This window comes from Choloepus didactylus, chromosome 4, assembly GCF_015220235.1.
Source record: "Choloepus didactylus isolate mChoDid1 chromosome 4, mChoDid1.pri, whole genome shotgun sequence".
Taxonomy (NCBI): domain Eukaryota; kingdom Metazoa; phylum Chordata; class Mammalia; order Pilosa; family Megalonychidae; genus Choloepus; species Choloepus didactylus.
In genome coordinates this window covers 35,536,581-35,550,498 of record NC_051310.1, presented here as the reverse complement: position 1 = coordinate 35,550,498, position 13,918 = coordinate 35,536,581, and the positions used below count along the sequence as shown (strand labels likewise).

Below are 13,918 nucleotides of genomic sequence, written 5' to 3'. Positions count from 1 at the left end.
GGAAGCCTGCAGTGGGTCTGCCCTTCCTCCAGGCTGGAAATCTCCCCTGGGGGTCATAAACAAAAGGAGACTTCTACAGGAACTAGAACTCCAACCTGAGAAGTCTTCATTCAGCAGTGATCAACCGATGAAGAGCCAGACACCTGCCATAGGCGCTTTGTATTTTATTGTTTTGCTAGCCCCTTCACATTTGTTACCTCGCTTGATTAGTACAATTGTATGATACAGGAGCGACCAGAGAAGTTGTCAACCCCCGTGGGGAAGCGCTGGGTCCTGGGTCTGGGTACCTTTGGGGGATGACATTCCCCACCCTGCTGCTGCCCTTGGCAAAAAACCTCACCAGGGCCAGAAAGGCCTGAGGCAGTCTGGGAAAACTGCCACTGCTTTTCTGATCTAAACAAAAGGCTCAGCTAACCCCAGATCAAGAGACAAGTGAGATTGGGTTAGCCCTTCCTAGAAGACCTAAAGCTGCCAGGTGCATCCACAGACAATTCTATAAGATAGTGCTCTCACCCCCATCTTCCAGATGAGAAAACTGAGGCTCGGTGAGCTCAAATGACTTGCTCTAGGCAGCTGTGAAGCGGGAGAGCTGAGATTCAAACCTATTTGACAAGTAAATTATTTCACAATTCCTCCCTCCTGCACTACTGTCTCCTGTAGGTGCTCTGACCTGGACACAAGAACATCAAAAAAGAAAGGACTGTGGAATCAGTTTCTTCTCCAAGGAAGGGGCCCTGGAGCGCGGGGGTCTCGAGAGGATCTTGTGTGCCCACAGTACCGCGTGGGTGGGCACATCAGGCAGTGGCCGAGGGTCCAGAGGAAGGGGCGGTGTCAGCACTGATTGGAAGCAGACATGTGGTAGCTCCAAAGCTTTTGATTTGTAACCTTTGTTTTGCAAGGAATGGGGATTTTTCTTTTCAGAAAGCACTCAACTTCCTTGAATTTTAGACCTTTCACAAATATTTTTTTAGGAAAAATAAGAAGGGAAAAAACCCACAAAATGCCTGTCATAGCTACTCACTTCCACAATGAATCACAGACACAAAACCACAGCTATGTGGCTAACAAAAGAACTATGTGTTTTCATATTTCATTATTGGAAATCATTTGGCGATCTTAACTATGTCGTAGGCAGGCAAGCAGACAGATGGACAAACACATGCACACGCCCCACTCTGGGGTCCTTAGCAGCCTATCTTATAACCAAGGTCATCAGATGACTTTACATTTAGCCCACTTTCCCTTTCTAATCCTTTTTCTTGGAAATTATCCTGCAAGGCTCCAATCTTCCCCCTTAGCACCGCTCCAGTGCGTGCGCAGATAAGGAGGGCTGCGGAGACACTGATTCAGAGTCGCAAGTGGAAAAAACTGTATGCTTCAGTGTCGCTTTTTAATTCCTGTTATCAGCGTGCCACTTCACTTTGGTAAAGTGATTTTCACCTGGGCAGCTTGCAGTGCCTTTTCCAACAGTGGCAAATTAGCTGATGGCAGATTTAAAGATTGCATAACTGGAAAAACTACTGGACTCATAAATCAGAAACTTCCTCTACGTCTCGACAAGGGGTGAAACTTGATCTATATTTGAAAACCTTGAGCTCAAAAGGAGAATTCATGGGGCCTGAAAAATCTCCGTTATGTTTTTTGAGGCATGTTATCCCGGCACAGCCTTCCACCCACGCTCCATCTCACGCACGCAGGCTTGCACACACACGCGCACACACACCAGACAGGGTGACTTTCATTGAGTAGCCAGAATTCTGTACAAAGCAACCAGATGGGCTGGGCCTTCCCTGGGGCATCTGAAAAAGAGCTTTGACTGTCTTTCCATGCCCTTCTTGCTTCATCTCTCCCCTAGCCTTTTCCTTTCAAACAGAAATCATAGAGAGGATTTAAATCAGTTAAATGCCATGAGTATGGCTACAGGCTTAAAATGTTTGTTGTTACTGTTTTTTTCTTCTAAGGCAGATGCTGGAAACTGCATACATTAATGTTTTAATGAGCCCAACCTGCCCTCCACTCCCCACCCAAGGGGAACATGGGCTCTGGGTTTTTCTGAAAAGACACTAGACGCCTTGACTGACCTGGTCCTAGAAGCTCCCAAGCCAAACTTGCCCCTTCCTGCGTCCGCTGTGCTAATCTGTTCTGGACTTTGCTGGTTTGCAAAGTGGTTGAGAGCACAGGCCCCAGGGGAGAGCAAGTCGGGCTGGAGTCGCCCTTACCTGAGTTTTCTCATGGTGAAGCAGGGGCAATGGGATATCCTCCTGATAGGGTCACTGTGAGGACTGGCTAACATGCTGGAGCTCTGCCTCTCGGCCCTGCCAACCCCTCTCAACCCCTCTCCAGCCCACTCTGGGCTGCAGGAGCTGACCAGCGCGGAAGGCATCAACGGGGTCCCTACAACCTCTGCCTCCCAGGCTGGTTCTGTCAATGGGGGACCCCATCAAGAGGTCAGAGGGCAGGAAGACAATGAGTCAAGGTCCCTAGGCTCTCAGTCCCTCCGGGTCCCTGCAGGTAGGCAGTGGCTGTGTTCCTCTACCTAGGGGCCACAACCGTCTCCTACAGCTATAGCTACTCTCTGGGTTCCAGTCACCACTGGCACCTTGCCCCTTTAGGCTTCAAGGGTTAAGGCTTTCCCATGTTGTTGCTCCTGGGATACTCCCCCATCCTTTGTTGTTTTCCTCTCACCCTGTCCATATCTTTGTAAATAGACCTTTTATTAAACTGTCCCCATGGAGTGTAACACCTATTTCCTGCTGGGAATCTGACTGATACTGATAAGAAAAAATATTGGCTATTGAGTATTGAGCACTTAACTACGTGCCTCAGCACTTCAACCGCCTTCTTTGATTTTGTTCTGACCATTACCCCACACAAGCAGTATTACTATCATCAATATACCCCAAGACTCCGGGAGGTGAAAAAACTCACACAACATCAGACATCTGGTGAGCAACAGAATCAGATGAAACTGAGCTCTGTCTGACTCACGGCTCATGCTAGTTACCACTATGCCACTTGTCCCCCAAACCAAATTAGGTGGAGCTTGTGAAGGGCTTCACGCAGCCGGGCCTGCTTACTCAACAGAGACTCCCCAACCACCGGTGAAAACAACCACCACACTGCAGTCCAAAAAAAAACCACGGTCCTAAATTCTACTCTAGCATAACTTCATAACTTTAATCCAAGCCTAACCACAACCCCAAGGTTAAAACCCCACCCTAACACCACATTAAAGTTAAACCTCTCATTTTACCCTAACCACTACCGTATTGTTTAACCACAACCCTAGTCCTGCCCATCCCGAACCCCAACATTGACCCCTCAGCCTGACTCCAGACAACCGTCAGGGCTAGGACCGGGGCTGTGATTGGCCCTGGGGGAATTTCCCTGCCCCTCTGCTTTTGGGTGCTGATTTCTACCCCGCTAGTGGCTTGTACTCAAGGACTCAACACTACTGACCAAAAGATGTCTGTGCAACATCCCCTTTCCCCCGTCCCCTTTTGGGGAGGACAAGGAGACCAAGGAACAGGGTAGAGCAGGGTAGAGCATCTCGTACAGCTGAAACACAGCAGGGGAGCAATCAGTCCTGCTGATGACAATGGTGATGATGATGATGATGATGATGATGATGATGAAGGAGAAGAAGAGGAAGGAGATTGTAGCTTTTGCTATCACTGAACTGAAGGCTGTGGGCAGATAGGAGGTGCACAGCTCACATCTCAGAGATCTGCAGAAGGCTGGGGCTGGGCTGCGAGGGAAGCTCCCCCTGGAACCAACCCGAGAGAGGCCCTGATTATGCACAGCTTTGGAAGAATCCTAGAAAAGGGAGTCACTCAGCCTGTATCAGAGCTTTCAGGGAGCCTCAGGCCAGATGTCTACCCTCAAGCTTAAACAGGAAAGGGAGGAAGGTGGGAGGAAGTTGTGGGAAGCAGACACCATTTCCCTTGAACCTGCTGAGTTAGCCTGTGTAGGAGCAGGAGAGATGGTAGAAGGCCCCAGTACCCCATTCTCTTCTGAGCACGCACAGGCTTGAGCTCGGCTTCTGCACTGACTCAGACGTGTCTGCACTGGGCCAACTGAGCATGGCAGAAGGAGGAGGCTTGCAGGCCGTGCTGCATGGGAGAGGCACACTGGCCCCCACCTTCCTCATGACCACTAGGCCCAAGTTCAAAGCACAGACACACAGACAGGCCCTGAGCTCTGCAGCTCTTGGGTATTTGTATGTTAACTGTCTACAAACCTCAGAGGCTGCGTCTCTTTCAGAGAAACCAAGAAGGAATCTCAGCAGCCAGTCCTGGCTGGAGAGGACTAACTCTTCTGACTTGCAGTGACATGCTTTGTGAAGGAAATGGGCGGCATCTCTCTTCTAGGATGAAGCCCGGCCCAGGGTCATCACGTATAGCTGCACAGGTTGTACACTGCACAACTCTCAGGGTAGTTGTCACCAAGATTATGATGCAAAGGATGGTCCCTGGTGTTGTGACCAGCAGCTGAAAGGTCCAACCACAGAATGGCCCACCTGGCCTCCTCCCTCAGGTTGGAAAGGAATGCTTCAGACTGGTCACTCCAAGTGGGCCCTGTTGGGGCAGGGTGTGCCTGAGCCAGCAGGGGGCTTAGTGTAGAAGGGCTCCCTACAAACCTACACGCGACCTGTTTACATTCCCAGAAACCCCCGCAGGCAGCAGGAGGGGGGCGGTGGCTGGTGAAGAAAGTTCTGGGCTGATACACAGGTCTCTTCTCCCCTCCAACTCTCCTCAAAAATCAGCAGCAGGGCTTCTGCAGCTTCAAACTTAGGAAAATAAAACCCTGTTCATTTGGTCTGTCTGGAGGCCTCTGAGTGTCTCCCTCCGACTGCTCCTCCCTGAGCCTTTCCTTTTCCAAACTCCGAGCCCCAAGGGTTCATGGAGACCGCTTTACAGCTGCTGCAGCTTCCTTACCAAACTCTTAAGGGTCTGCTAAGCCTTGCTCTTGCTATCTTCTGGCCACCCTCAGGAGAGAGGCCTTGCCCTTTGGCTTGCCCTGGTTCATTGCCCTGGTTCAGCTCCCCAAGGTCGAGGGGTACAGGGTGGGCACATACACACCTGTTGGGAGGGATAGGCTGAGTGTCAGCTCGGAAGGGAATGGGCCAAAGACCACATTTCTTTGCTCTGGGCTATGAGAGAGGAAGCATTGCCAGGATGCTCGCTCAGTGGGCCTTTCCTGAGTGCTAAGAGCTCGAAATAATCAGTGAACAAACACATTACTTGATCTTGAGGAGCTCACACTGTAGCTGGGTGGAAACAGACAATAAATAGTAAACACAATAAATAAGAAAATTATATGCTATGTTAGAAAGCTGTACATGACCCAGATGAGGGGGTTTACAGTATCAAATAAGATGGTCAGGGACCGCCTTGTTGAGGGGCCTCTTCATGAAAGTGACCCCTGTGCGCGCACACACACACACACGACACACGACACACGACACACAACACACAAGCCAATACCCCACGCTATTGCAAGACAGCTAAGTAACAACAGTAACAAGCTTCTGCAAGGCACATTACAGTTTACAAAGCAGTGTTTTGCACACACCATCAAGGGTAATACTTACTCTTCCCATTTTACAGATGGGGACATTAAGGCTTAGTGAAGTTAAGGAATTTGCCAAGATTACAAAGCTAGTTAGCGACAGAGCTTAGGAGCAAAACTGGGTCTCCTGATTCCAAGTCTATTAAAAAATAATCTTTTTAAAGTTCTAAGGATTGGGGAATTTCAGAAAACCCCAGGGAGCATGCTTGACACTCAGAGTTATAAAAACAAGTTAAAAAAAACCCCACTAAATCCTTTTAAAAAAATAGAGAAAGGGAGAAGGAGGCAGACGCTTATCATCCGGGTGCCCCGGAAAGCTTGACTCAGCCAGGATTGTAGGGGTGAGTCAACCCCGCAGGGAGGCACCACTCAACAGCCACAAGAAAGGGGGTGACACAGCATGAAAGATGCAGGCTGCTTAACCCCTGCAGCCTCGCCAAGGAGGCCGGAGTGTCAGCAACAGCTAAAGTCTGCCCTGATGAAAGGCATCGTATGTCCTTGTCATGACCTTGGAAAGAGGCAAAGGGGAGCGTAAGCACATTTCACTGTCAGGGACGGGAAATAGCCAGGCTGGAGGCCAGAATCTGGGACCATTAGCTTTTGACCTTAGAAATGGTCCACTCCACTCCTCCAATTTACAAAATGTGGAACCTGAGTCTCTGGGAGGGTAGGGGACTTCTCCAAGGTCTCCTAGCACAAGCTGGTCTCTTGGCATGTCCTGGTTGAATCAGAGACTTATCTTGGCCCCGAGGAGGGGCTTGAACAAGGAGGAGGGAGGACAACTAGGGAGTCGTGTTGCCCCAAGGAGCAAGCAGAAGGCACTCAAAGCCCAGAGTGAGGGAAGGAGTGGGTGGAGGGCAGCTGGAGCAGGGGCTGGGCTCAGAGGGCCAGGGCAAGTCTTCAGACTCCTGGGAGTCAGGATCTCTCAGGTTCCTAGGATTCCCCAAAATGATCTGTCAGTCTGGCAGCCAACTGCCTCCCTTCACCCTGCCTCGGTTTCCCCATCCATAAACCTAGGCAGTGGAGTGGAGAAAAACCCATCCTGGCAAGTGGGGAGTATCCCTCATTGATCTATCACAGGCATGGGGAGCAGGCAGGTAGGGCGAGAGGTTTAGCATGTATTGGACCAACTGTGTGCCACATAGTAGGTAAGCCCACTGCTTTACATGCATGATTTCAATTAATTCTCCCAACCACCCTATGAGATGAGCATTCGTCTTCCCACTTCAGAGTCCAAGACCAAGTTCCAGTGAGGAAAAGAGATTCATATAACTAGTTCATGAGGGCACCAGGGTTTCCTTCTGCTGACACTAAAGCCCAGCAACCCCACCCCCACCCCAACACACACACACTAGAGCTGCCTCCTGGCATCCCCCTCACTGTCGCTTCCTCCACTGGGCAGGTGCCCCAGCACTGCCCCGAGCCAGGGACCAGTCTGCACTTCCCCTATACCAACGCCACGGGGCCTCCCTCCTGCCAGCCAAGCCTGAATCTAGGTTCATAATCTTGGGAGTCTTGTCCACAGCAGCCCTGCAGCAAGTCTTGTCTTATATTCTTCCTGACCCCCACCCCCACCCCCAGACCACTTGGTGGCTGGTATTGGGGGAAGTGAGCATGATTTCCAAGTTACCAAACTGACTGACTGTGTGGGGCATCTGTTCCCAGCTTTCTTCTCCCCTGGTACCAAGTTCTGAATCAGCGTCACCATTCTGGGAAAGTCCCTCGCCATTCTGGGCTGCTTTCCCCACACCCTTTGTCCCCCCGGGAAGGGATGCCTGGGTCTCCCTAGCAGTGGCTCCTGCTGCAGAGATCTGCTGAGAGACTCGTAGAGACCACCCGCTGGGAGGCAGAGTCCCCATAGCCCCCAGGAGGCTGGGGGTGGAAGGGAGGCTGCACCCCCACGGGAAACCTGTGGGCTCACTCTCAGCAGGAGCATGTCAGGAAGCGCCAAGAGGGCCCGGGGTGGAGAGGTGGGGGCCTGAAGAACGCCCATGCGAACAAGGCTAGAGTCCTGCTGTGGATGCTGGGAAGGGGCTGCTCCAAAGAAGAGGTTCCACAGGTTCCCCGGCACTCGCTGCTCAAGGTGGGACCTTGGGCAAGAGCTACGTTAGGGCCAAAGGCTAAAGTGTAGAGCGGCTGCTGGTGCAGGCTCTGGGGTCTGGGCCGGGCTGTGGGAGTGGAGACCGGCTACTTCACCTCTCATCAATGGAACTGAACATTCGGGAACCTGCTGCAGAGTTGTGAGAAGTAAAGGAGATAATGTGAGTACAGACCAAGCCCAGTCACCCAGCTCATATTCACTCAAGACCTTGGGCTGAGTCGTATTTGAGGTGCTGGAGATAGATCAGTGAAGAAAACAGACAAAAACCCCTGTCTTCCTGGACCTGACATTTTACTGGGGTAAGAAAAACATTAAATCAAATAAATAACTAAAATATAGAAGACAAATAGCTGGGTAGGGGGATAGGGAGGTTTGGGGATGGGTACAGCTTTAAATCTGGTGAACTCGGAGGACTTTGCTGAGAAGGAAAGGCCTAAGGGGAGAGGAAGGGAGCCTTGGGAAGAGTGTATGGAGGGTGGGGGGGGTAGGGGGGGACAAATACAAAGGCCTTATGTGGGAGTGTCCCAGCATGTTTGAGGCCAGTGCGGCAGGAGTGGGGTGGAAGGGGCAGCAAGTGATGAGAGTTGACATCAGAGATGTCAGAAAGGTTTTGAGGACCAGACCATGTAGGACTTCCCTTGTGGCAGGCCCTTGATCAGGGGGAGCTGTTATACTCCAGGAAGAGGATCCCAGCTGGGATGGGCTACAGTGGGCAGGTGTGGTGGGTCCCCCATGACCTTTGGCTCCTGGTGTTACACTTTGGAATATGTCACATTACAGGGCAAAAGGAAATTGATGTCATTAAGATGACCTTCAAATTAGGGAGATTATCCTGGATTATTCCTGTGCGCCTGATGTAATCACGAGGGTCCCTAGAGGTGTTGGGGAGCAGAAGAGTCAGGAAGGGGGGTGCAGCAGAAGAGCAAGGCAGAGAAGATGTTCACAGAGTGAGGATGCCACTGCCATTGCTGGCTCAGAGGCTGGAGGAAGGGGGCCACAAACTAAGGGGCAGCATGCAGGTGACAGCCAGCAATAGTGACCTCAGTCCCACCACTGCAAGGAACTGAATTCAGCTAATGACCTAAGAATGAGCGAGGATTTAGGGTCTCCCCTGAAAACTCCAGAAAGGAGCACAGCCTCTGACGCCTTGATTTTAACTCAGTGAAAGCCATGTCAGACTTCAGACCTCCAGAGCTGTAAGACAATACATTTGCATTGTTTTGAGCTGCCAAATTTGTGGTAATTTGCTACAACAGTGATAGAAAACAAATACAGTGAGTAAAGAGGTGGGGTGTGTGCAGAGAGGAGGATCCAGAAGGAGAGGCAGAGGCCGGGCTGGTAAAAAGAAGGCAGACCCAGGACCTCAGTGTGGGGAAGGTGGAGAGAGGCCTCCCCAACATGACCTGCCCTGGGGTTTGGGGGGAGCAGTGTTAACAGGCCACGCTAGCTCACATGCAATCCCTCCCCACAGCCAAGGCTTAGAGGAGCAGCCTGCTGAGAGCTTCCCAGACACCTCTGTGCCCAGCACTGTCCTCCAGGCCCCTTGTTGCCCAAGTATTGACCAAGCCTGCTTAGGGTGTCCCCAGAGCTCAGCCTTCAGGATCTCGGGTCTGGCTAAGGAGCAAATCCAAAGGAGGTGCCAAGATACCTCCCTGACTACTTTCCGTAGGGCTGGTGAGAATGGTCCCGGAGGAATGTCCTAAGCCTGTCAAAGCCACTACTGGAGCAGGATCTGCTACTCACATCTCCCCTAAGGCCAGATCCAGGGCTCCAACTTCTCCCCAGAATAGGTCTGTATGCAAACACACACACACACACACACACACACACATGCATCCTGGTTTTGCACATGCACAGCTCACTGAGGGATAACATTTACTGAGCACTTACTAGTGTCAGGCCCCACACTAAGTGCTCTATTCATATGATCTCATCTAATCCTCCCTGCAGTCCTATCAGGTGGAGACTGTTGGCTCAGAGAGGTTAGAACACTTGTCTAATGTCACACAGCTGGTAAGTGGGAAATCCAGAATTGGAATTCAGGATTGTCTGAATCCAAAGCCAGACTCGATCCTTCACTACTCAAGGTGTGGTCTGTGGACCCACAGCATCAGCATCAGCTGGGAGTATGTTAAAGATGCAGAATCTGAGGCCCTACCCCAGACCTATCTAATATGCATGTTCACAAGATCCTAGGTGATTCACGTGCCCATTGACATTTAAGCCATGCTGGTTAAAACCACTGTTTTCCAAAGTCTGCTGATCTCAGGTTCTTGTAACCCTCCCTGCTTAGGGTATCCCTAGAGCTCAGCCTTCAGGATCTCGGGTCTGGCTAAGGAGCAAATCCAAGACACCTCCCTGACTACTTTCCCATCTCTCAAGAGCTGCCTGGCTGTTGCTCCCCAGGTGGGACAGGCCCTCTGCCCAGGTTTGGGAAAGAAGGCTGGGCCTGGGGGCTTGGAGGGAGGCTCCATGACCCTGCACTCAGCTCAGGCTGCAGCTGCACAACATCAGTCCACATCTTGCTCTCGGTAGGGCATCCTGCCCATTGCTCGGGACTCTCCTGGCCACTCCTGCTCACCTTCCTCCTTGGACTCAAGTCTCCTGGCCTGTGTAGTGCTCTCCTGAAGGCGGCCTCTGGCCATCACCAATCCCTGCAGTGTCTCTCCTCCCTGGACATTTTACTCTCCCCTCCCACTCTTAGATTGCCCTCCGGGTCATGTCACTCCCTCTATCTGGACACAAAGGGCCTTTCCAAGTTGCTATCAGGAGAGAGACCAGAAGTTGCTTGGGAAACCTGGCCAAGCTCACAGGAAATGTCTGACACCACCAGGCAAGTGGGATTTGGCCTCCTAAAGCAAAACACAGCTGGGCCAACAGCAGGGCCGCTTGGACTTTCCCAGGTTTCATGGCATTGAGGCCCCAGGACAGAGAGGGACTGGGCTGGCCTGGAGGCTGTGGCTCATTAAGAACATCACAGTAGCCCCTGGCCAGGGAGCCTGAGAAATGCAAAGATGACAGCCCACTGTGGGTTCAAGACCTCGCCCAGGGCATGCACCCTCCACTGCCTCTTGCACCACGTGAAACCTTCACATCCCTCTCTTCTGTCCTCCCCTCACATCCTCCTCCTCCTTCTCTCCCCAAAATCTAGTCTCATTTATTTATTCATTTAACATACGTTGACTGAGCACCTACTATGTGCCGGGCCCTATGTTAGGTACCAAAGATAGATTAATTAACAAGAAGGGCACAGTTCCCAATCTCAGGCAGTTCCTAGTCCAGTGGGGGAGACAGATGACAAATGCAGGGGCCATACCAACGGTGCATAGTGCGTTTCTGGGGAGGCACAGAGCATTGTGGGACTTGGCAGGGGAGCCTCACCTCCCAGGATGGGGTGGGGACTCAATGCAAGCCGTCCCTTTTTCTAGGCTAACTCTTCAGTTTGGACCACGTGTCAGATAGCAAATACACTGAGCACTTTCTATAAGCTGGGAACTGTGGGAGGAGCTGTGGGGAAATCAGGAGTATAAGACAGAGTCCCTGCCTGCAAGGGCGCAGGCTACACTGAGTGTGACTGCAGATGCAAGATGCAGACCCACACAACTGCGCCTAGTGCGCGCTGCAGGTGGTAAGGGCTGCAGGGGTCAGATAGCTGGGGCAAAGTGATCAGGGAGGGCTTTCAGGAGGTGGGATTGGGCCTTTAAGAATGGGGAGGCGTTGGAAGGGCTGAGAAGATGGGGTAGGGGATTCCAAATACCTCTGCTTGAAGGGTGCGAGGGGAGGAGCAAATTGTCCAGCAACCACCCTCCAACACACACACACAATTAATCCATTATAAAATGAACGAAATGAATGGATCTCATAAGTCAAAGGAGAGCTTGCAGCAGGAAAACCAGCTGGAAGGACCCTGCGCCCACCTTGCCCTCAGCTGAACCTTGAGCTGCCCCCCCAGCTGCTCCTCTAAGTGCCTTCTCACCAGGCAGACCCACCTCAGACCTGCAGCTCAGGCCCTGCCCGTAGGCTCACAGCCGATCCCGACCCTTCGCCCTGCCCCCTATGTTGTCCACTTGGCTGCTGACCCCTTGGCTCTGCCCTTATTTTCTGCCTCAGTAGACCGGGCCTTGGTCACAGAGTTTGGCTCTTCTGGCTTTGACCTCGGAGCTCCCTAGACCTTGACGTGAGTCCATCCTTCAGAGCTTTTGGCTCCTGGCTGCCCTCAGAAAGGGCAAGGCCTTACCCAGACCCTGGTCGGCCTGGCCCCACCCCCTTTCAGAGGAGCTGGACAACCTCAATCCCCTTCTCTTTATCTACCCCCGACTCAGCCGGTCTCTGCTGAGCTTTTCTGCTGGACATCTGACCTCCAGATCCCTCCTCTCCCTGGTTCTCCAGACCCCCAAGAAGGCAAATCCTTTTCCCCTTAGTTCAGCAAGACAAGATTGCAGTATTCTAAAAGAATGTCTTAGGTAGGAAATGAATGGAAAAACCAAAAGGAAAACACAGCCACTAGAAATGGCCCCCTTTACAAAGTTCAGATTTCCTGTTCTGAGCTAGAAAAAGTCTAGTTAGATTGGCTGGTAAGCAGGCCAGGGCCGGCTGCCCACAAATACTCCTCTCGCACACTTTTTATTCTACCCCTTTCCCCACACCCGCCTTCTCTTCCCCTCCAAGGAGAGAGGTTGCAGCTGGGTGGTGAGTGAACTGAAGGGGCTTTGTCTGACAAAGGAAGCCTCCCCACATCACAGAGAACACAAGCTAATAATGATGATAAGTGACATTTATAAAGAGCTTACTATGCTCCAGGCACTGCTCTAAGTACTTTTCTTATAGGTTTTATCAGCTAATCTAAACCTATGAAGTAGGTGTTATCATCGTCCCTGCCTTACTGATGAGGGACTAAAGGCATAGAGAGGTAAGTAATTTGCCCAAGTTCACCCACCTAGGAAGTGGCAAAACCAGGACTGGAAACAAGAGATCCCGGTCCCAGAGATACACCCTCCGCAGCCTTTTTCCATGCCCTCAAGGGTCAAGACTTCTCCTCCCATCCAGCCTGGCAAAGCCTGTGCCAACCTCAGTACCTCCTGTACACACCTGTGGCAGGGGTAGGGACAGGGGAGGAGGGCAGAGGAGGGGGAAGGAAGGGCAGCTCCAGCTGGCTCCTCCAAGATCTTCTCCAAATGCCAGAGGGATTCGTGGCCCTGAGGAAGAAGCTCCTGCAGAGAGGAATTCACCCCCAGGACCCAGAGGTCTCGCAGAGGAGGGGGTCTTACCTGGGCAGTGGCAGCTGTGTGGCCGGTGGCAGCTGTGGGGCCAGTGGCCGTGTTCCAGCCACAGCACCTTCTCTGGGCGCGCTGCTCCTGCGCAGGTTGGGTGAAACTTGGGCTGAGCGTCGGGGTACCGGCCTGGAGTTCTGGGGGTCGAATTCCTCCTCAGGAATGACCTCCTCGCAGCGGGCTCCACGGAAGCCGGAGCGGCAGACGCAGAGCTGGGGCCGGCTGCAGGAGCCCCTGTTCTGGCACGGAGGCTGGCACACGGCTGCAGAGACAGGGAGGGGGGTGAGGGTGGGGGCTGCCCCAGGACCCTCCTCTCAGGGTCCGTGGAGAGTGTGAGTGGTGCTTGGCCTCCCCAATCAAGCAGGAAGGCTCCCTTGGCCCATTTCCCACTTTCCCTCACTCCCAGGCCACCAGGGGGAGATTTGTCTTTGATCTTTGGACAACCACACTTCTGGCAGGACACCCTGAGGGGGAAGTTCTGTGCCTGACGTTGTATTATATACTTAAATGTTCCCTGGCTTGTCATCTATCTCTCCTACCAGACTGGGAGCTCCATGAGGGCAGAGGCTGTGTTTTGTTCCCTCCTGCAGCCCCAGAACATAGAACAGACACTGACACTGTTGCACAGTCTATGCTGAATAAATATTGAATGAGTGAATGAGTGAAGGGATGAAGGAAGAAAAGCAGTCTATTTTATGGGAAAGGGTTAAGCGTTGGCCTGAAAGCCAGGGGGTTTGATTGGTTGGGTGTCTTCTCTCAGTCGTGAGCTGTGAATCATGTGAGGAGTGGCTGAGAGTGCTGGGGGAGCTCTAGGGGTCTCTGGAAGGCATCTTCAGCAGGGCAGTCTCTCCTCGCCTGACCTGAGTCAGAGAGAGCATCTGCTCTCCAGCTCCCACCCCTGAGCAAGTGGTGGAACTCCTAACCAGGATGCTCCCCTATCCTGGGTCCAGCCTGGAACTTGTCCCTAACTCTGCAG

The 13,918-nt window shown here is 52.3% G+C and overlaps 1 protein-coding gene across 1 annotated transcript in view; it reads right to left on the bottom strand.

The window, feature by feature from the left end:
* The window catches only part of LTBP2 (latent transforming growth factor beta binding protein 2), a 113,583-nt gene that overhangs the window by 77,075 nt on the left and 22,590 nt on the right, over nt 1-13,918 (bottom strand). The window contains exon 3 of the mRNA XM_037832298.1: nt 12,940-13,204. Within this exon, the coding sequence (XP_037688226.1) occupies nt 12,940-13,204 (265 nt within the window). The remainder of the gene's footprint in view (nt 1-12,939; nt 13,205-13,918) is intronic.